Source organism: Strigops habroptila, chromosome 7, assembly GCF_004027225.2.
Source record: "Strigops habroptila isolate Jane chromosome 7, bStrHab1.2.pri, whole genome shotgun sequence".
Taxonomy (NCBI): Eukaryota; Metazoa; Chordata; class Aves; order Psittaciformes; family Psittacidae; genus Strigops; species Strigops habroptila.
This window is the reverse complement of record NC_044283.2, coordinates 5,786,821-5,810,318: the sequence shown is the minus strand read 5'-3', so window position 1 is coordinate 5,810,318 and position 23,498 is coordinate 5,786,821. Positions and strand designations below refer to the sequence as shown.

At 41.3% G+C, this 23,498-nt stretch overlaps 1 protein-coding gene across 2 annotated transcripts in view; it reads right to left on the bottom strand.

The window, feature by feature from the left end:
- EIF2AK3 (eukaryotic translation initiation factor 2 alpha kinase 3) overlaps nucleotides 1-23,498 on the bottom strand; it is a 47,658-nt gene that overhangs the window by 1,494 nt on the left and 22,666 nt on the right. For both annotated transcript variants that reach the window (XM_030492539.1, XM_030492540.1), the window contains exons 3-16: nucleotides 22,010-22,204; nucleotides 19,279-19,409; nucleotides 17,061-17,295; nucleotides 16,647-16,809; nucleotides 15,227-15,364; nucleotides 14,612-14,734; nucleotides 13,794-14,014; nucleotides 13,344-13,456; nucleotides 12,086-12,208; nucleotides 10,732-10,881; nucleotides 8,765-9,533; nucleotides 3,526-3,693; nucleotides 2,888-2,989; nucleotides 859-921 (exon numbers count right to left, since the gene is read on the bottom strand). In XM_030492539.1, the coding sequence (XP_030348399.1) occupies nucleotides 859-921; nucleotides 2,888-2,989; nucleotides 3,526-3,693; nucleotides 8,765-9,533; nucleotides 10,732-10,881; nucleotides 12,086-12,208; nucleotides 13,344-13,456; nucleotides 13,794-14,014; nucleotides 14,612-14,734; nucleotides 15,227-15,364; nucleotides 16,647-16,809; nucleotides 17,061-17,295; nucleotides 19,279-19,409; nucleotides 22,010-22,204 (2,694 nt within the window). The remainder of the gene's footprint in view (nucleotides 1-858; nucleotides 922-2,887; nucleotides 2,990-3,525; nucleotides 3,694-8,764; nucleotides 9,534-10,731; nucleotides 10,882-12,085; nucleotides 12,209-13,343; nucleotides 13,457-13,793; nucleotides 14,015-14,611; nucleotides 14,735-15,226; nucleotides 15,365-16,646; nucleotides 16,810-17,060; nucleotides 17,296-19,278; nucleotides 19,410-22,009; nucleotides 22,205-23,498) is intronic.

Sequence of the window (23,498 nt, the reverse complement as noted above, 5' to 3'; positions counted from 1 at the left end):
ATTATTTGCAATCAAAAAACCATTTAACACATATGTAATATAGTTTGTGAGGAACTTTTTGCTTCATAGAATCACACAATGGTTTGGATTGAAAGAGACCTTAAAAATGATCTAGTTCCAACCCCACTGACACAAGCAGGCACACTTTCGAGTTTAAATCACCATGTTTCAAGCCATGCAGGAATTTTTCACAGTGAATTAGAGGTATTCCTTTAAACATACAGGTAGCTTGAATATTTGTCTCAAATTTAATTAGAATTAGTGTCCTGCTCATTACATTCCCCCAGGCAGCCTACAGCTGTAAAAGCAAGAAAGGCTACTCTCATTTAACTGCTGAAATGAACCCTGAAAGCATCTCAGCTTTTTATTGGAGAGGGTTTGCACATCTCCTCTTTACCTGCAACCATATCACTTTAAAAATCTCACTGATAAGAACACAGCACAAGCTGCTCATATGATTTCTCACCTGAGAGATCAGTTCCTGGAGTGAGATCCCACACAGCCATGGTGCTACCTACAGCCTCCCCTTTACCTGTCTAGAACTCAGCACTTTCTCTGTGTGCATATGGATTTGTTTCAAGAAATCATGTCAGGATGTGAAATGAATGACTGTAAGTGACAAAGGGGATGCAGGTATAGCTACTGGAGGTAAACTGTGTGACAAAAGTACCATCATACATATTATTGTGATGTTATAGCTTGGAAAAGTAGAAAAGTACAGGGATAGAGAGAAGAATCTTAAAAACATTAAAGCTCTTCTTTCCCCTCCTTTTTTATCTGCAAAGCAATTGAAAAGCAAAGAAAAAAGCAACAATTATTAAAGAAAAAGCTACCCTTAACAGCATCAGACACACTTACCTCTTGTGCATATTTCTGAATGAACAATGGTGGGAAGTTCAAATTTCTAACATCACTTAAGGTCTGCAAGAATATTAAGAAAAACATGTAAGTTTTCCAAAATACCATTCTTCAGTAGTATTACTCTATTATTCTTCAAAAACTATGCAAACAAATCAGCCTGATGGAAAATAAACTTGTTTAAATCATATAGAATCACCGCATGTTTGGGTTGGAAGTTCACCCAGTTCCAACCCCTTGCCATGGGCAGGGACACCTTCTACTACACCGGGTTGCTCCAAGCCAAATCCAGCCTGGCTTGGTTTCAAGTCTTGCTTTAGTGATTAAAAATCACAGCATATTTAAAATAGGCAAGTTCCTGCCTCCCTAGGTATGCAGCCTGCAATGAGAATAGTACTACCAGAATTCTGATCTCTGCAGTTTTAAATCAGATACACAAACTTGTCCTTTCTCACTTTGGCTCAACAAATCTGCGCACCACCCATAATCCTCAAGATCATCTATGCCAGTATTAAGACACATGAACTGACCATATCTGTCTCAACAATGTAAGCACGAGTCTTTATTTAACCTTTCTGACTAACGAGCTGATTTAGTGGCAGTTTCGAAAGCAGATCATGGCGTGTACTTCTCTGTCCTTACAAGGTAGCTGGTCTCCTGTGTTTCATTCATAACCAGCACATCGGCTCCACCTAGTGACAGTATTTTCCCCATGTTCAGCCAGACAATTACTTGCAGAAGGCCACCTTACTCAGCTTAGCATGTTTTTATCACAGAATGGTTTGGGTTGGAAGGCAGTGGCACAGGGTGCCCAGAGAAGCTGTGGCTGCCCCATCCCTGGCAGTGTTCAAGGCCAGGTTGGACACAGGGGCTTGGAGCAACCTGCTCTAGTGGAAGGTGTCCCTGCCTGTGGCAGGGGGTTGGAAGTGGGTGAGCTTTAAGCTCCCTTCAACCCAAACCAGTCTGGGATTCTATGAATTTAGGATTCACTCTGATTACTTGCTTTGCTTCTATATTGAGAACAGAAACTGGAAGGGCAAAGCTTCTAGTCACTGCTGCAGGAGATCTTGAGAATCCAGGATAGCTCATCATGGGGTATGTGTTTCAGTAAAACTGATTTTAAGGAAATTGAAATTAGTTTCAGTGCAAGAGGTTCAAATTAAGCACTGCCATTCCTCGTGTAGACTACACTCTTTTGTACCATAAAACCTCAGAGCATTTTAAGCAAGAGAATGCAATGCCAGCATAGGTGAAGCATTTGGTCAGGCTGCATTCATGGTGTGGCTCAGTTGCTTCTTACATCTCTGCTGTAAACAATCCATCTTCACATGAGAATTTACCCCCTCCCCCAGACACATAAATTCTAAATACAAGTTATAATGACTCTTTCTTTCTCGCATAGGCCACTGGTCACCACACACAAGAGGAACAACCTTTCTGGCTGCAGCCCCTGTTCTCTATGAACTTGTTCCTGAGCAAGATGGATCTCACATCCATTTGAACAGCAAGCAAGAGTTGTAATGCACCATCAAACTTCCCAAATTCACATTTGATGCAATGAAGGTCGTCAATTACTGGGAAGATTGTGCTTGAAGCTGGGTGAGACTCACAGCTAAGACTCACTATAGGAAAAGGAACAGCAGTTTTTCACTAAATGCTTTGAGTGGAAAAGCACTGCAGATGCAAATGAAGGAAGAAATAAAAATGCACAGCATGGTTTCAATTCTTGAATGCAAATCAAGCTGGTAGGCTTAAAGTCACAAGCTATATTTGTTGCTTGAGTTCTTGGCTATCCTAGTTCAATAGTTTCTCTTACTTGGCTTGGCAACAGAAGAGCTTTGTAAAGAAATTAAGGCCTCAATTCAACTGCACACATTAGGAACACTGTAATTTATTTTCAACGATTCAGGAGGTCTGTACAAGGCTGATAAAGAAGTTGTGCTCCCAATTGCAAGACTTTTCAAAACTGAAAAGAACCTCTTGCAAGTGTTTCAGCAAGCAAATAGCTGTTTTAAACAAATATACATACCCTGACCCTCTCCATCTGTGTGCTGAAAGGGTAAAGCAGCTCAAAGAGAATCAGTCCCAAAGAAAAGATATCCACTTTGTGCGAATAGGTGTTCCCACAGATCTGGAAATTCAAAGTGAAGGTTAGGTCAGCCAAGCCACTCACTGTATGTGATTGTGTATAACATAAACACCCTCTCATGTTAACATATGGAAGTGATTAGCCCTGTGCAGAGCTGAACACTAGAGGACAGGCACATGGGTGAACTTCACCAACAAGCAGCATGGGTGAGCAAGGTCCTTACCACCAGCTCCTCTTTGCAGACCCAACTGCAAAGTGAGATGTTCCAACTTATCTTGCATAATAGCCTGTCTTTCCTTAATTAAATTCAATGTTATACAGTTATCTAGTACATTAAAAACAAGATGAATGCATCCAAGTACGAATCATTACTCACTTTTTCCCCCTATAATAAATACATATATTAAAATATTAATTTTGGAATTCAATTTAGCTCAAAACTCTACTTTCATGACAAAGAATTTAAGTAACGTGATTGCAACGATTTACTAGAAAGAATGCCTGATCTTTTGAGCTCCCAGGAATTCAGGTGACTTCCAAGCACTGCCAGATACAACTTTAGAGCAGAGAGCACAAACCTGTTCTGGGCTCATGTAGAGTTTGGTCCCTACTTGTCCTGTGTGTCTGGCATAGGCTGGCATTGGGGTGAGTACTGATTCCTCCTCTTCATCTTGGTCCATAGCAGTTACCAGTCCAAAATCCCCAACCTTTACTATGTCATCCATTGTGAAAAATATATTGGAAGGCTACAAAAACAAACAGGTTAAAGGAGAAAAGAACAAGTAAGTATTAAACAAGTCTCAGTGTTTCAGAAGACACAACACTTTGTTCTAGTTCAGATAAGCCATGCTGTCAAGGCTGAAAACACTCATTAACCATCAGGTTAGCAGCACCAGCTGATAATCTTAGCTAGTGAGGAGAAAGGAATTACTCCTGTATTAAACAGTCTCCCTCCCCAAAACTCAGACTGCTCATTTCCTGTCATCCCATAGAGGTTTACTGGCACTACATGGGTCTGCTGAGTAACGTACACAAAAGCCAACAGCTGTTGGGAACAGCACAGATAAGTTATCCAACTCTCCATCACATGGCACATTCACACTAGATGCTGGGGTTCTGACTCCTAGTCTTTTTCATTCTAACCTCTGAGTGCTAAACTCATTTGCCAACACATAGCACGTCATCGCTGTAGATACATTGGAAGTCTGGGAACAAGGTCTGCTTTTCAGTTGGTGCTGTGCAGTTTAACTGTGGGAATATCTGTTTGCATAACCATTACAAGTTTATTTTTGATAGAAGCTCAAGAACTTTGCAATTCACAAGAGCAGCAACAGTGATGATGTGGCTTAACGCTGCTTCAGCTTGTTTGCCAGGTACCACCATCCTTGGCTTAACTTACTGGTGAAAGAGCCTGGAACGGAGATGCCCCCTTGCTAATGGTATATATCTCAGATGTTTTTTCAAGAGATTTGCATTCTGGCTGATAAAATAGCACACTCCAAATGAATGATTATTGCTTTGAGACATAACTGATTTGCCTCAGTTACAAATAAAGCCAGGCACACACAGTTCTGGGAGAACAGACTGATCCTGCAGGAAGAAGCAGCAGGATTATTGCAGTTCTGGTGTCCTCAACATAAGGAGGACATGGAGCTGTTGGAGCAAGTCCAGAGGAGGCCACGAGGATGATCAGGGGCTGGAGCACCTCCCGTATGGAGACAGGCTGAGAGAGTTGGGGCTGTTCAGCCTGGAGAAGAGAAGCTGCGTGGAGACCTCAGAGCAGCTTCCAGTGTCTGAAGGGGGCTACAGGGATGCTGGGGAGGGACTCTTCATCAGGGACTGTAGCAACAGGACAAGGGGTGATGGGTTCAAACTTAGACAGGGGATGTTCAGGTTGGATATAAGGAAGAAGTTCTTTACTGTGAGGGTGCTGAGGCACTGGAACAGGCTGCCCAAAGAAGTGGTGAATGCTCCATCCCTGGCAGTGTTCAAGGCCAGGTTGGACAGAGCCTTGGGTGACATAGTCTAGTGTGAGGCATCCCTGCCCATGGCAGGGGGTTGGAACTGGCTGATCTTAAGGTCCTTTCCAACCTAAACCATTCTATGATTCTATGTACAGGGCAAGGGCTGAGGTGTGGGAAAGAGGCAGGTGGTGCTGGGCACGCTCCTTTTGGGGCTCCTGGACCTTCAAGGCTGGGAGAACACGGTCCATGCTTTGTTGACATAAACCCTGGAACAGGAAGATGCAGACAGATAGAGGGCAATATTTTTCCACAAGATTAAAGGACTACAAAGCTGACCTATTTCAAAGTCCACCCGACTTCCTCAGTTAAAGACAAACCCACACTGTGCAAGAGAGAAAGGCAGAAAAAAGGCTGCTTAGTGGTGTTTTTTTTCAGGCAACGGACAGCTCTGAGATAAGCACTACAGGAATAATCAGATAAAACTTGTTAGTTCCACAGTGCCCACATCCTGCCTCTCAAACTGCTTTCTGAGCCAGGTCTTATCTCCTGCTGTAGTTTCCTGTAACGAATGTCATACTCTTCAGAGTCACAGCTCAGCGCACAAAAGCTACTACCCTGTGAATCCATAGCATCTCCAGGCTCTCTCTGAAGCATTTATTCAGCACCCACCCCCTGACTGCACACCCACGTTGTTAAAAATCTTTATATCAGAATGTTAATGCTCAAGGCACAAACGTCTCCATTAGGGATTTGTACCCCATCGCCTTGATCTCCATTCGCCACCTCCTCCAACAAACACACAAGGAGTCAACAAGATCTGTCTTGCTTCACAGAGTGAAACTCTTTTTAACAGAAAGTTTTAATTCTCAGACTTCTCTGGCTCAAAACAGACTCCGAAGAGGCTGGCATATAGTTCCTATGAATTAAGGAGAGTGGATTATAGAATCATCATAGAATAGTTTGGGTTGAAGGAAGCTTAAAGCTCATCCAGTTCCTATCCCCTGCCCTGGGCAGGGACACCTTCCACTAGAGCAGGTTGCTCCAAGCCCCTGTGTCCAACCTGGCCTTGAACACTGCCAGGGATGGGGCAGCCACAGCTTCTCTGGGCACCCTGTGCCAGCGCCTCAGCACCCTCACAGGGAAGAGCTTCTCCTTCAAATTTAAACAGGAGAGATTTAGGTTCTCTGCTGTTGCAAAGTACCAGCAAAAATAAGATTACATTGGGAAAAAGGAAGTCTAAGGCAGGTGCATGCAATTCTGATTTAAATCAGAAGAATACAACTACCCTCTAGTTTAGTTATCTCGCCACATGCACAAAGAAAGTTCTCTCCTGATTCTTCAGTCAGAATAAGAATTCCCATTTTTCCACAGGTATGAGTGAGCTACTCACACACCTGGAAGAATATTTAATTCAATTAATGCTGCAAAATGTATCTAAGACAGTTCTTGCAGCTCTATGAAACTCATAGTTTCTTTTGAGCTGTCAAGCATGACCAAGAGCTTATCCTGGGAATAACAGTGAACTCACTTGACAGACAAGACTTCTGCTTCTCTACTTCAAAAGAATCTGAACTGTGACCTATTTGCTTGCCTAAATTCCTGCCACCTTGTTCTCATGGTATCTCTGATGAGCAGGAGCCCAATTAATGCATCTCAATGCGCACTGTTCATTTCAATATTTAAAAGATATTCTTAAAGCTTTTCATATGCATGCACACAAATCTATTTTCCCATAGACCAAGCAGGTTTTGTTCATGCCTATGGGAGCGAGATGTGACCTCTGCTATCAGCCAGCTCTGCCTCTAGCAAAGACAAAACAGCTTTGCAGGTTATTTGCTTATTAGTGCTGGCACAAACTAAGGGTTGGATGATCAATCTCTTGTGCAAATTACAGTATTAGTGAGATCTGTTCCAAGGAGCTTCTGAAAACTATAGAAAAACCTTAAATATACTGTGGTTTTGACCAAATTAGCACATAACAGACAAACTTCTGGGATCCAAGAATAACATCTATACACTTATGGGAAGCTTTCTGAAGCAGGAAGTTGTTCATTCAGGCAGAGCATTTCAGAGTTGTTTCTACCAAGGAAGCAAAATAAAATCTCTTGTTCGAATTGCTGCCAGCATTGAACTTTTAAGCTGTTCCAACAAAAGGTTATACAAGTTCTGATTGAACTACCACGGTTTTAAGTGAAGATCTACATAAGTGCTATTGAACAGTGATCAGAGGGAAGAGTCCAGAGTTACAACTGACAGTATTGTTAGGAAAGGTTATTTATGAACATGCTCAGCAACATATTAGTATGAGGATTTGATTACTTTTCTGGTCAGCTTCTCAAGCACTACAGATTTGTCAGATAACTGGTTCCAGGGAATTGCTTAATGCTGATGGAGAAGAAAATACTTGGATGTGTTAGTGAGTTGTTTTAACTCTGAGGTATCCTTTCAGTGATCTCACATTTGAGATGGCATTATCTTTCATCTCTACTAATACCAAATGATTACCATCTGAGAAGCAGCAACAGCAGTTATAATAATTTCAGCATTAACTCCACTGAGGGAGTTACCAACTCCTCCTCAAAGCAGCAAGGAAAACAGGAACTACCTCTCCATCATTTGGCAAAAGCAATCCATTTCTTAGAGCTAAGACTAACTTTAGCTGGGCTCTTCAATTGAATTCTGGTATTTGGCAACACATATTGATGCTTCCAGTGCTAGAAGTTCAGCAAGATAAAGCACTAACATAGGATCAGAAACAAAATGAAAGAAAAGGTACAAATAGTTACTCCTGACTTCAGATACATTAAATGCCAGAGGTAAAAACCAGCTTTCTCAGTCCTAACTGTGTGGATGTTATCAGACATTAAGAAGATTATGAATCCTTCAGAAACCCACATTGTGATAGTTGGCATTGACTCAGAATTCAACCCTAAGACAGTTTACATTTCAATCCTAGAGCAGTAATACTTTATTATTATTTTCTCTAATATGCTGCTCTTAGGCAGTATTGCTATAGAAAGAAGAAGGAAAATACCAGAATTAGAATCACAGAATCACTTAGGTTGGAAAAGAACTTTAAGATCATCAAATCCAACTGCGCTCAACACTGCCAATTATCTGCTTCACTTGAAATGGTAGAACAGGATCCAAACCAGCTTTCTTTGCTGCACAGCTCAGCAACGAACAACCCTTCATAAAGAGCCTGAATTAAAAATGCCATAAACCAAATGCAACTGATGCGTGCCAGGTACAAGAAGTCTTGCTGTAAGAAAGACTTTAATTGCAATAAGGAATGATTAATGTTTATTTCCTGGAGCACTGCACCTCCAGATTGTTGTACAGACGTTAACTCAGCTTTTGTAACACCCACGCTGAGGTCACTGATAAGAGTCAGCTATTTTAGCAGGATTTGTCTCCACTGCCATGTTACTCCCACATCCAAAAATCATGTTACCTGTATCCACAGCCTCATGATCTGTCAGTTTAAAGCAGACATTGGGCTAAACAGCCTGGCATGGCTGTATCAGGAGTGGTCAAATTTGGAATTGCTGATGCTCAAGTCTAATGCAGTGGAGGGACAGCTACCCTATGATACCATTGGAGCCAGTCCATGTGTTTTGGGAATTTTAAAGCCTTTGTATGATACTCTGGGCACAGATAATTCAAGTTATGATAGCTCCAAAGATAACCTCAGAGTACTAAACCTGAGAACATTTGCCTAGAGGACACAGGCAGTGAGATAACCAGTCACAACTAGAATTTGGGAAATTCAGGCATTCAGTGATGATCATCCCAATAAATAAATCTAAAGTAAAACCCAACGTATTTCCTTCAGTAACCTGTGAATACAAACCTTGAGATCCCTGTGCATTAATCCTTTGCTATGCAGAAAGTCAACCGCTTCAGCGATCTGCAGAAATATCTGCAGGCACTCTGTCCTTTCCCTCTCCTCTATCATGCACCTTCTGCTCATCCAGTCTTTAAGGTTCTCTTTCCGGCAGAGCTGCATCTGGATGTAAAGATACACCTTTGGAGAGGCGGGTTTGACTTTTTCTGCAATATTTTTAGAAAGGTCCAGGCTTAAACTTGTTGGCCTTGGTGGAGAAACAGAGAGGGGACTTCCTGATGCGGATTTCTTGTTATCAGATTCCTTTGTACTTTTGGCCTTATCCTCGGAAAGACCTTCACCACGTGAAACACCGACTTTATCTTCCTTACTAGAAGCGTTTCCACAACCAGAATCCTCAAACACGATAGAAGAGGAGGTCCCCTCCCTCAGGTGTACAACAGGAACAGCCGAAGAACACGTTTCCAAGGAGTCACACAGCTCATTGTTGTTGATGGTACTGTCTTCTACATCACAGCCGGTAAGGACACTGTCCTGAAGGTTCAATAGTGGATCTTCTGACTGGTGTAAGTCCCTGTTGTCTGTCTCAGAAAATTCCAGAGGAGAAAACTGGCTTCCAGATGAATCAAACTGACCACAGGGTATTCCCACAGACCCTACCCTCTCCGATGAAGTGGCAATAACTTCAATGTGCTCCTTTGTAGAAAATGGCTCTGTTCTGATCTTAAATGATGGGACATCCATTGGACTGGGAGAACTGAGAGGCCAGTCAGTGCTGGAAGAACAAAATCGAGAGGTCAATACTACAGATCATTCCACTAAAGATGCATTTTCAGAAGCCCAGGTTTTAACAACTGCTACCTCAGAGAACCGTGTCCTACCCTAATGGTAAATGACTACCCAAGGTTGGGAATCACTAATAACCAGGTTTTAGCATGTATTTTTCTTAGTAGGATAATGTTTTCTCATTGAGTGTTAATAAAGGAAGATCTGGCAAGCTCTACTGCCTGGATTCCCAATGTGCAATCAGGCTCATCTTCAGCTGGAAAAAATTCAGTCCTATAGAACATGCATTGCAATGACTATTTAAAGTGCCTTGGCAGAATTACAGCTGTGAAATGTTAATTTGATGCCTGAAATATAAAGGTCACTATATTCTAAAATTGTTAGGCATGTTAAGATGTTATTATGAGACCACTATTATTTGTATTAGGCCTCATTCTTTAACTGCTAAAATACACCCACTTTTTCCTTTCTCTTAACATCCTCCAACTCCTTTATCCAGTTTTCCATTTTTAACCTACTCCTACCAAGCTTTAGAAATAGTCACTCTGATTATCCCTCCTATTTCTGCTGAAATAAATTCATTGCAGCATTAGAGTACTGAATCAGATCTATCTAAACCAAGCCAACAAAAAGGAAGAAAGCTGCAGAAAGGAACAAAGAGGACAGAGATGCCAAAGTTTAAAACTGAATCACAGGAGCAATGCTCCAACCTTCCAACCACCCAAAGATTCAATGACAGAATTTAAATTAAGAACAAGATGTTTTCTAAGCTGAAAGAAGGACCTTACCACAACAGAGGTGCACCAAAGAGGGTGGTGAGGCAACTTGTTCCAGTTGCCCAAAGAAGTGGTAAATGCTCCATCCCTGGCAGTGTTCAAGGCCGGGTTGGACAGAACCTTGGGTGACATGGTCTAGTGTGAGGCATCCCTGTCCATGGCAGGGAGTTGGAACTAGATGATCTGAAGGTCCTTTCCAACCCAAGCCATTCTATTATTCTATGATAAATCAAGAGACACTGTGCACAAGAGTGATACATTTGTACCTTGTTCAATTGAAAAGTTGACAGGCTAAGTTAATAACCATCTCTTTCCTACATTGTCTTTCCATCTTCCTGGATCATCTACCAGTTCTCCAATTCTGTTGATGCACAATCTCAAACTCAGTTGTTAAACCCCGCCATGAGTTACCTTTCATCTTTCAACCACTGTTCATCCATCTTTTCCTGCCATCTCTCAGGTGGAGCCTCCAGCCACGCGTTGAAGTACCGAACAATACCTGGATGCTCAAGTTTCGCCAAGGCCTTGACTTCCCTCATCACCTTTTCACGAGCCAGCTCCCTACAATGTGGGGCGAGGAGAACGATAGAGGCATGGTCACATAAAGCAACAGAATAGTACAGAAAGTTCTGCAAAGGAACTTAATCAAAACTATGTCTTAAATTTCCCAGAGTAACTCCTTCAGGTTAGAAGTGTGGAGGAGCAGTATGTGCTCATAATGGCTAAGTATTAAGTCATCCCATTTCACATAATTACAGGCAGCAAAACTGAGAAGAAAAGGTTCATCTTGCCTTTAACTGTTTACAGGATAGAAAAACACACCACTAAACAGCAATAGTCTACAGGGATGTAGAAGACACTGACACAAAAGAAGACAGACAGCAATACCTTAGTATTTCTTTTGTACTTGGCATAACATAAGGAGACTGCATAAAGACTATCTCCATTCTATGCACAGGAAAGCAGGTAGCCTGCTATTTATTGAAGTAAATAATCTCTCTTCATAAGACTGTAACTGGATCAAATGAAGTCAGATGGTTTTATTTAATGAGTTTGAATATGCTTGGAAAAGAAGAATTTAGGCTACCTTAAATTTCTGAACAAAACCTTTAATCTTAAATAGTCACACTTATTTAATACATTCAAAAAAGTAGTAATTCTAGATTTGATAGCTTTACCCCCTCCCTCTACTGGCCTGCCTGTTGCTGTTCTAACTTGAGATATCCAGAAGCAGTGTCTCCCATCTCCCACTAAAAGGAACTGCTGCAAGCTCTGTGTAGGGTAATTCAGCAGCATGGCTTGACCACCTATGACTGAAAGAAAAGGTAGGGGTTGTGGGACCAGAAAATGAAACAAATGGACAAATGGAATCACAAAAGCTGGTGAGGGAGAAAGAAAAGAAAGAGAAGGTGGAGTAGGAAAGGTAAGGAGAGGAAGGAGAGAAGCAAATTAACAGTGCTACAAATAACTGGTCCTGTTATCAAAGGCTCTATTCATCAAGGAAATCAAAGGAGTTCCCATGTAGCCGCAGCATCCTCACAAGTGTCCTGCTATGCAAGTGTTTTAGCCAGGCAGGTCACCCTTCTGCTGTGATTGCACATGCCAAATTCTCAGTGCCAAAACTAAGTCAGCCCCCCCATTAAAAAGTATGTCATTCATCCTAACGAAATATCTGGGACATCAGTTCAGGAACAGATGGTTCAGTGTAGGATGGGATCCCAGCATTCATTCATTACTTCTGTATCTCAACAAACTCATTCATTACCTGTTAGGTAAACGGATCCTTTTGATAGCATAGTTGCAGTCATCCACTTTATTTCTGGCTTCAAAAACAACTCCAAAGCCTCCACGACCCAGACACTGAATTGGTTCAAAATCTGTCAGGTATCTGGGAGAAGGAGGGTGTGAGGAAGGGAGGATAGACAAAAAAAATGCATTAGTATAGATACAAAAATCACTTATGACTAAGAGTGAAATATTTCTGTACAGGCAAAACATGTTAATCGACTTGAAGCATTTCTTATCTTCTTTCCCTGCTCACCCACTGAGGCAATCAGATGGTTACGTACTTATGCAATGGACAGTTGCTGATTATGCCTTTATTCAGTGTCTATCACAACCCAGAAAGTTGCTTTATGCAGGCACATGAAAAACTGAAGACGTTTTTCAGAGTATGAGGTACATACTTACTGGATCATGGATCACGAGTATGTAGCCTAAGTTTCTATACCCAAACCAAGTAGTGTCAGCTAAGTACTTTCTAAATCATGATGTGCCTTTAACTTCACCCCAAATAAGTATTTCTACAACTAGTCTTCTAAGCATCCCTTCTGAAATATCACTGTTCTTAAATCTCATTATCTTTCTTATTCTTCCTCATTTTATATACTCCAGTTCTTACTTGCATTAAGTTACAAATGTTCAGGAAATGGTCACATTTTATCCGGAGTATCACAACATGCCCCTATGCACCCTTCTGTCTTAACCAACTCCTTCATAGCAGGAACAAAGGTTTGTTCCAAATATAGTCTGCTTATTTTGCAGAGCATCATCTGTTTCCATCTGCAATTGCCTTTTATTGCTTTAATCCATAAACACAGAAACAGAAGGACTACACACTGAGTGTAACATTCAAGAATCAATCTTCCATTTCATGTATCAGTAGGAAATAGGAGATCAACATTCCTAATCACAAGTATCCTGTAGACTCCCTGGGATTGCTTAGACTAATCATGACTGCACTCTCCCATTGATAATGGGGTGACTGGGTTCTTTATGCCTGTTGTTGATTATCATAGAATAGTTTGGGTTGGAAAGGACCTAAAGATCATCTCGTTCCAACCCTCTGCCATGGGCAGGGACTCTTCACACTAGACCATGTTGCCCAAGGCTCTGTCCAACCTGGCCTTGAACACTGCCAGGGATGGAGCATTTACCACCTCATACAGAAGAACAAGTGAACACCTACTCTTCCCTCCATATAGGCTACAAGCCCTGTACATGCTGTGTTGAACTGAGCTCACCTTGATACGTATCCGGAGTTCTTCACGTCATTCCAGCTGCTCTCTTTAACGTCTCCACAAGTGGGCTCATATTTACTATCAGTCTGACACTGCGTTTCAGATTCCTTCCGCAGCTAGCAAGGGTGGCCAAAACAAGAACAAAACCCAACACACTCAATTCCTTAACTATTTGACCCCAGTTTGTACCCCTAGAGGTGGCATTTAATTTCAGTGTAAGTTATGTCCAAAGACATTAGGCATGGTTGAAGCAGTCTAATCTGCCTGCTGGAGCAGTTAAACAAATGACACAAGGCAGCTGACAGCCTTCACAGATAGATTAAACAATAAATTTAGGCTTTTATTCTGTCATCTCAGTAGTCATTAACTTACTACTACTCATTGCAGACTCAAAACCAAAGAAAAGGCTGCAGTAACACCTTCTGTATTTAGGATTCAGAAGCAAATACTTACTCTGCCGTAGGGATGGGGATGGAAAAGTTTGCGTACAATAAAAGTTGTGGCTGCAATGCAAAATATAATGGTGCCAACAATTTCTTTCCACCAGTGAAGCAGCAGAACAGGATCTTTTTTACGAATGTTCTTGTAATTTGTATCCTCAAAAAACCTAACAGTGATCTGGGTGCTACGCTTATTTCTCTCTCTCTTGTAGTAGGGTAAGTAATAACCGTTATCTGTGGATAAAAGGCACAAGGAGGACATAGATTTACTTGTAGGTAACTACAAAACAATTTTGTCTTCTCTTTAACAGGTTTTCTCAACAGACACAGGGTATTTTTGTTTGTGTGCCCCATGACTTTAAATGGCACATAAGTAAATTCAGTTAATCAAGGTTGTGGAATCTGTGGTAAGTAGGTCTCACATTAAAGTTTACCACTTCAGAAGGCCTGACTACTTATAGCTTTAAAGCAGAATATCTTCCATATGGAAAACTTTATATTGCCAGGATGAGTTTCTATAGACTGTTACCAAATTGTGAAAAAAAACCAATGCACAAGCTTCTTTCACTTGGATCAACTACCAGTGGCAATGGCAGTACACACAGTACCTCTGCAGCAGCAATTTCCAGCACTCTGAAGTGCTTTGTGTGGCACTAATTGTACACACACCATTTGGATGTCCTACTTTGGGCAGTAATTTCCTAGTTCATTAAATGATGAAAGAGATACACATATTAAGATCAAACAAATGGCCATTTATTGAATTTCACAGATAATAAATGGGCAAATTAGGCTATTTGAAACACTTCAACATTTGGAACTTCCACCTACCATATGGATACTGCAGAACTGAAAGTGCTCCATTACTGTACTCCTCATGAGAATACTTGTCATTGCTGAGACACTTATCGAACTCATCAGACCCCACCAACACTGGAGTCCTGGAAGGAGAATCTAAGCACAGAAAAGACACCATTTTCTGAGCTGAATTGTTATAAAAATTCTGTATTATTTTAATGAGAACTCCAATGGCATAATCTTAGAAAACATCTCTTGGCCCAGGAAATCAGAATCAAAGTTATTGCAAGGAAACATTAAGAAGGGGATTTTAAGTTAACAGTTACTTATCACCACTCCCCCTTGCCAAAATACTGTTTCTGGATAAGTAATTTATTCATATTCACATCACTGCAAAAAATTTTTTCCTCTTTCAGAAGACCCAACTTTTCATTATTAAAAAAACTCCTGTCAAATCCATAGTACAAGAAAAAAAGACATTAAACATTAGATAAGAAAAGAATAAACAATTTAATAAAGCACAGAGATGGTTCCTGAACTGGTTTACAGCTGGAAACATTAAACTAGTTTGAAACACACTGGAAATCAGAAAGATGTCCTTTCTTTTCAGAGCTAAGACAGCAAATGAAACTCTCAACTGTTACTTACGGATTAAAGGTTTCCACTTGATTTTGGGAAGAGGAATAATTGCATTATCATTCCTGGACTCCAGAGCCTTTGGGTTGGTGGGGAATTTCTCAGATATTCTGACGGATGACTGAAGATACAACTGGCCTCTGTACATACCTAAATAATAAACCAGAGAGCATATTAGTCTTAAGATTTAGTTCTCTTCACTCCCGGAATAAAACTGTCCAGTTAAAACATGTGGTTAAAACCACTTTTGAACATATTTCTTTATATTCTGAGAACCTGAGATACTGACTCTGATAAGCTGGGTGAATTCAGGTAGTATGTTCCCTTTGCTCTTCAAAAGCAAGAGATAAGAACATCTCATTTTCACTCTTGGAGAGCTGGTGCTACAGAAGTATTCCAGCAATTTGAAAAGCTACAAAGCAGCTTGGGCTTTGCGTAAGACTTCTTTCAAACTTCCTACCCTTGTTAATGCTGGTACAGATTACTCCTTAACAGCCATTACCTGGAAGGCTTCCATCCAGCTTCCTAGTGTTATTCTTTATCTGTGTATCCACTAAGAGGAAGGCTACAAGGTGTAAAGAATTACAGGAAAAGGCTAAGGCAAACAAAGTATTAGCAAACCAAGGCACGTTTACCTCCCAGAGACAGACAGCTGAGAGGAAGAAGGACCTGGGGCCACTCTATTTCAAATTATCACAAACCACATCAAATGAATTCTGACAGCTGGATGAAAACTTAGTCACACAAAATCTTAACTCTAATTTCTTCATGGTAAGTTACTGTAATCAGTGTAGGGGAAAAAATCAATGTGACAAATTAGTGGGCTGGAGGGAGATATTGTTGATTGCTTACCAAGCAGTTAGACTGTTAGCTATAACCCTGTATTTAAAAGTTGCAAGACTTTCAATCATCTCCAGTGTACTGAAACTACAGAGCAGTGAACATTTTGGAACCAAAATGGGAAAGATTTATGGGTTTGAAATGTTTTGGTTTTTAAAAAGGGGGGAAAAAAATGGGAAAATCTTTTAACTATCACTGTTGAGGCTAAACACTCATAGATACTAATTCTGCCACAGCCAAAGGTATACTGTACCTTCTAAGATGGGTACACAGAACTCTTGCCTTTAGGTGACAACAGCAAAGACGACCAGAGCAGGCCAGGAAGAGATAAAAACACATCTCTACCTTGTCAAAGTCTTTAAATCAATTCAAGGTGCCTGTCTGGGGTATATATGTTAGTGAAGCCTCAGTGTGGGGCTTTATAAAGCAATGTGGGTTAAGTTTAACAGCCGTCATTATACAGAATATCAGGCTGCACATGTAACAGCTCCTCTTAACTGTAATCTACTAATACAGAAAGATCTGCTTTACTACAACCTCACCAGAGAAAAGAAAAACCTTTACTACAGCAAATGTTGCAGGGGTGTCTCACCCAAATAGACGCTGGATTCTGTGGCCCCTCTGGCAGCTTCCACAAGATCTTCTTCATCTTCCAGTACTTCATTGTTCGCAGTGTAACTTGTGTCATCAAACAGACTGATTGGAATTACTTTGCCATCCTTAACCAGCCATGCAGAAGCAATTGGAGTGCAAAACTGAAGAAGAGAGAGCATTGTTGTATTAACTAGATATTATATAAGAATAATGATAACCAACGTGCTTAATTCCTTGGTTTAGTTTTTCTATCAGATGTAACAGCTCAAAGTCAGAATTTAAGTCAGAAAAAGTACAAGCAGATGTGTGCTTCTTTACAAAGACAGCACCTAAAACCCACGATGAAAGACAACATATGATGCTGCACGACTTCTACATTTTATAACATTTAATACTCTATCTTTTTCCCTACCTGGTATTCCCATTCCAGGTGTCCTCCTCGTCTGTTAAAAGCCATCACCTTCCAGTCAGCGACTGAGACCTTTATCACTGTATCTTTCATCATAGCTTCCTGCTCATCCACATCTGAAATGATTTTTGTTTCTTCTTTGTTCATATTTGATTTAAAATTGCTCTCAATGTACCCTGCTCTGGTTTCAATATCTGGGACATAGCGCAGCTCGAAGTGACCAACGCTGAAATTCCACCTTACAGAAAGAGAGAGAAACTTTGTAGAAACAACTGATATATTCCAAAGCAGCCCAAATCCTCCATCCGGAAGATTCTTAAACTGAATTGCCTGTCTTTTGCCCATATTTTCACAGTGAACTCTCAGATTTTCAGATGAACACAACTGTACCAGAAGAGGGAGTGCTAATCCAGAATACAAACCAAGCAAGCTGAGAAATCTTGTCCAGCATGAAGGGGGAGTTGAGAAAACAGGAGGTGAAGTAGGGCCAGTGGCATTAAAGGTTTAGTATATGCAGAGGGCAATTTAAATCAGTAAGTAGTACAGTTGGGGCTGTTTAGTAGGAAAACATGTAGCTGATGAAAGCAACAAGAAGGTGCTTGACAGGGGGTTGGAACTAGACGATCTTAAGGTCTTTTCCAACCCAAACCATTCTATGATTTAGGAAGCAGCATCCTACACAAGACATATTTCTCTTCATTACTAAAGTATATTTCATTTGAAACATAAGGTTTTTCACAATGAAGGAGAGACAATGCTTTTTCTGTTGTTTTAATCCCACACACAGCCTAACACAGGAGCTCTTTGGCTCCTAGTACTTCATGAAACTAGGACCACTCATGCCCCATAGGTTAACACCAAAAAAGAATACAACTGTATAAGGAACAGAGGTGTCTTGTATAGCCAAAAGCTCTGTAATTTCTCTAAACTAAACTAAAATAGGGCAGAAATTGAAAATTATCCTCAGAAAGAGGAAGAATAATTATTGTCTCTTTTTACCCATTATATAGCCCAATGTTGTAGAGAGGACAGAGATGGGAAAGGATGGCAAGTTTCCGTTTTGAACAGCTAGCAGGGGTAAAATACTTCTTGAACATTATGTTTGGGTACTCAAAGTTTCTTAGGACCAGTCTGGCAACCCCCAGGAGCCCAAACTGTCTTCTTAAAGAATTTATTTTAGATTCAGTTGATTTATTAGAAGTCGTCGTTTCTTTGGATTAAAATCCTGGATCTATCCTGTAAATTCCATAGCAGCCATACCGTGTCACCACGTTTTCATGACATGCCTCTCCCTGTGAATTTCAGTCTCCAAGGGCCACAGAACCCATTATTTCTCTTTTCAGATGTCAATCTGCTAGTCTGCTAGAGTTCTGATTAGGTTCTCCCTGATATACTACAGATGCACAACCTGTCAAATCCTGCTGCAAACAGAAGAGGGAGCAGGGGAACAGGGAATGACTATTTTTCCACTAAATCCTTGGGCTGTTATTGTATCTCTGTATGACAACCAGACTTTAAACCTGTATTTTATGAAGTGGGTTTTGTTGGGTTTTTTTTTTAGTAGGATACATGTCTGTGTTTTTATAGAAATCTTGATGTATTCAAACTTCAAGTGACAGCATTGGGAAAGTCACAGACTGAATCAGCTTCTACAGCTTGTAAAGAACAGACCACCTACGTTGTGAAATGAACAAAGTGGATTTAAGAATGGGGCTAAAAAAAGTAAAAAGACTGAATACATGTTAAAATATCAACTTAAAATGAAAGCTAAAGGCACCAATATAAAAAAAGTGAGAGTTACCATGAGTAGGTGAAGAATTTACAACTGAATCAGTAGGTCATAAGAAGACACTTAAACTTTCTCCTTTTGTACAAAGAACAAACCTTAGTGACATTTGCCTTGGGCAGTAGAGCAGTGACAAACTCTTTTAAGGGATGCAAAGACAAGGAAAGCAATTTTCATTTGATTTAGAGGAATAAATATGTGCAACTATCTTTTCTATCAAATCAGAAAACTGAAGTTCAAGACAATTTACAAAAGCACTGACAGCGAAGGGGTCAGATCGCAGCCAACCATCTGGTGCATTCCTTTGGTTAACAACCTAAACTCCCTTGTGCAATTCCTACTCTAAGGAGAGTAAAAAGAAGGTCAAATCCTTAAAACATCATGTATTAAGAACTCCTCTCTATTGGATTGTCTCTGAACAATTCTCACACTTACTTTTCATTGCCACTGCGTGGTCCAACAGCACGGACTGTTTTCTGGGTTCGGTGTAATAGAAGCGTCTCTTCCTGCTCTGTTTCATCGTCATCCCACCGGCGACAGCCCATAGCTGAGCAGATGTACTTCACCTAAGGGACAGGGTGAGAGACTCACACTTGCTTCCAAGTTCTGAAGAACTTCAAGACAAACCAATGTAATCAACAGCAATATTCAAAGCTAACAACCCTTGCAACACATTTATGGCTCGTGGGTGATTTGGAGCTCTCTGATTTTAGATGCTCGACTTGAGAGATGTTGAAAAGCCTGGCTTAAGGGATAAGGGCTTTTCAAAAGTAGGCTTTTCAAATGATTCTAGTAAGTCTACAGTTTGGGCTACTTTGAGTACCTATGGACTGTATTTTAGACATACTTCTAATAGAAAGAAATCTTAGCTCTCTTTTTGCCACTGTTTCTATGGACATCAAAAGAACATTCTTGCAAGACCCACAGAACAATTCTGCTTTCGTGCCGTATTTGTCTCAGCATAACTCTGTTAGCTTCAAATGAAGTACTATTGATTTTTTTAAAACAGTGCAGAGCCTTCCCCCTTTGCCTTGTCAGCTATTAAAGGGGAAAGATGACCTCATTTAACTCTCACAGTCACAGGGACTTTTAAACAGTCCCAATCTCAAACAGAATTTGGGTTATATGGGCAATTGTGTTTTGAAAAGGAGCTGCTGATCACATTTTCAGGAAGTCTGAATCGACATCGTACTGCCAAAGAGAAACTGAACATGAGCTGGCTTCAGTGTGTGCTAGCAGCCCAGAAACCAACAGTATCCTGGGGTGCATCAAAAGGAACGTGACCAGCAGGTCAAGGGAGGTGATCCTGCCCCTCTACTCTGCTCTCATGAGACCCCACTTGCAGCACTGTGTGCGGTTCTGGTGTCCTCAACACAAGAAGGACATGGAGCTGTTGGAGCAAGTCCAGAGGAGGCCACGAGGATGATCAGGGGCTGGAGCACCTCCCGTACGGAGACAGGCTGAGAAAGTTGGGGCTGTTCAGCCTGGAGAAGAGAAGCTGCGTGGAGACCTCAGAGCAGCTTCCAGTGTCTGAAGGGGGCTACAAGGATGCTGGAGAGGGACTCTTCATCAGGGACTGGAGTGATACGACAAGGGGTGATGGGTTTAAACTTAAACAGGGGAAGTTCAGGTTAGATATAAGGAAGAAGTTCTTTACTGTGAGAGTGCTGAGGCACTGGAATGGGTTGCCCAAAGAAGTGGTGAATGCTCGATCCCTGGCAGTGTTCAAGGCCAGGTTGGGCAGAGCCTTGGGTGACATGGTCTAGTGTGAGTCGTCTCTGCCCATGGCAGGGGGTTGGAACTAGATGACCTTAAGATCCTTTCCAATCCAAACCATTCTATGATTCTATGACTCAAACACAACAGATCGCCCAAATTTTTAATGAGGAAGAGTCAGGCACCATTTCCTGTAAGAGGCACCTTTGCTACTGTGAGCATAAACCAGGAATCAAAAGAGAAATTGAAACTTCCACTTCCTGAGCACTTGGGGAGGAGCAGTCTATTGGTGCACAGTGCCCACTGCTATCAATGAACAAATCAAAATGATTTCATGAACTCTTGTTATGGGTCTATGCTCTTCATCACTAGCGATTACTTTACACCATGCCAGAGAAGTGTTCAACATTAAAATGGATGGTCAAAATGAAAAACCCCACACCTGATTTTGTGGAAAACAAACATTGGGAGTTTAACATTTTTAAACTGAGCTTGGTTTTTAGCCTGTTTTAAACTGCACCCACCTTTCTGATTCAGCAAATGTATGGTTTTTCATTACAAAAAGCATCTACAAGTGTTTTAGTGACATCTGACCTCTAGGAGGAGGACGACGACGTCAGTTCTAAGCCTCTGAATAATTAATTCCTGTGCTTTTTCTAGCCTGTTTCTCTACCATGTTTTTTCAAAATACACAACTCTTAACCAGTGGATTTCAGAAGAAAAATACCTTCTGAACTAGTCAGCAAGTAGTTTTTAATTTAACTTCTGCGTATGACTTTAAAATGTAAGAACTTCTCCTAAAAGATAGTAAACTGACAACTACAAGTCTTAAACATTTGCATATGATGAATGTTTTTCTTGTTTTCAACCAGCTTTCCCTCTTTAGTTGTAGAAAAATCTGAAATCAGTTGTGAAAAAGTGTGTCACCTAAAGCCTTCTGTGATATGCTGAACAGCAAAGTCTACTTCAAGCAGAGCTACATGATAAAGCTGAACTCCTCTTGTGGCTTGGTAGAAAGGGGTTATACTTTTTTCCTCTCACTTACTTCTGGTCACAAACCCCCTGTCCCTTCCCTTGTGCTGGCTCTGGCACTTCCCAACCCCTTGCTGAGCTACAGCCATCCCAGCAGAAAACTAATCCACTAATAAATAATGAAGTTTTCTGTTGGGGTAGCAAGATGAATCAGCTTTGCAAAGGGTGAGACGTGTTCAAGGCAGCACAGGGGATACAGCAGGAGCTCACAGGCAGGAGGAGATGCAGTGAGGGGCTCAGCCACACCAGCTAATTGCACTAACTATTAAACTTATTCCAGCCCACTGCATTTGTTGCCCAAGCAGCTCAGATTCTGCTCTTTTGTGCCATGCTGGAGCTGCACTGCAGTTTAAATCTCAACCTATTTGCAAGACAATGCTTGGAACACACATACACAAGGCAACTTTCAGGCTCTTACCTTCCCTGAGTATGAGCTCAGCCCATAGGTTGTCAAAGACTTTCCCCCAACTAAGACAACATCCTCGCCAAATTTGTAGGATGACTCCAGAAGAGATTCGACTGTGAAAGGAACTGCTTCCATGCTCTCTCGGTCCCGATCCCACTGGAAAAGGTCCCCATCCAAGGAAGGGATTATCATCTTATTTCCAAATACCTAAAATAATTGAATGGACGGTTAGCTACCATTTAACCACAATTTTATTAGAACACAGATCACAAATGGAAACAGAAACACTATATAAGGAAGTACAGTGCATTATAAACCAGTGTCTTTTGATCCCCATCTGGAGCACTGTGGTCAGCTCTGGGGCCCCCAACATAAGATAGACATGGAGCTGCTGGAGCGAGGCCAGAGGAGGCCCCGGAGCTGCTGCGAGGGCTGGAGCAGCTCTGCTCTGGAGCCAGGCTGAGAGAGCTGGGCTGGCTCAGCCTGGAGAAGAGAAGGCTCCTGAAGGGGAGACCTTAGAGCAGCTCCAGTGCCTAAAGGGCCTACAGGAAGCCTGGAGAGGGGCTTTGGACAAGGGCCTGTAGGGACAGGACAAGGGGAATGGCTTTAACCTGCCAGAGGGGAGATTGAGATGAGCTCTTAGGAAGTTCTTCACTATAAGGGTGCTGAGGCGCTGGCACAGGGTGCCCAGAGAAGCTGTGGCTGCCCCATCCCTGGCAGTGTTCAAGGCCAGGTTGGACACAGGGGCTTGGAGCAACCTGCTCTAGTGGAAGGTGTCCCTGCCTGTGGCAGGGGTTGGAACCGGATGAGCTTTAAGGTCTCTTCAACCCAAACCATTCTGCGATGATTCTATGATTTTATTTTATGGTTTTGTAACCCAGAGTATTATATTTCAAAGTTATATTGAAGACAGAAAAGTTTCAGGCTTTCAAATCAAATCCATATTTCACTCTTCTTAGTTAAAAAACAAACCCAAAACCAAACAGTTCAGTGTGTGACACTTCTTCCACTTTAAGCAAAACAGTTTCAAGCTCAATCAGATGACAGATTAGTATTCATCCAACTGGAGAAAATATGCTACACGGAGAAGCATTCTTGAAGAGACAGTCACTGGTTAAAGTGCAAGTTTTGCAGATTCTCTGTGACAGTTTCAAGACAGTGGCATTGTAGGTAAAGTTCTACTTCATTGCTGGATTTTTTCCCAGGCTAGTTTACTGCTAAGCACAGAATCAGTCATTCTCTCTACATCAGAAGACTGAATTCAGTTTTAAAAGAAAAGCTGAGGCTGTTTGTGAACTCTTGTATCATTTAAGACTACTCCAGAATATCCTCCTGTAAAGCAGAGAGCGCAGCTATCATGGAGATCAGAGCTCACATTTCACCTTTGCTTTTCCCCACAGTTCAACCTAACTTCTCCCCAGAACTTCTTATGTTTAAAGATACTGTTCCTTTAAAATTTGCCTGGCTTTTTCTTAAACACACAAGTCAAAAATCATCTTCC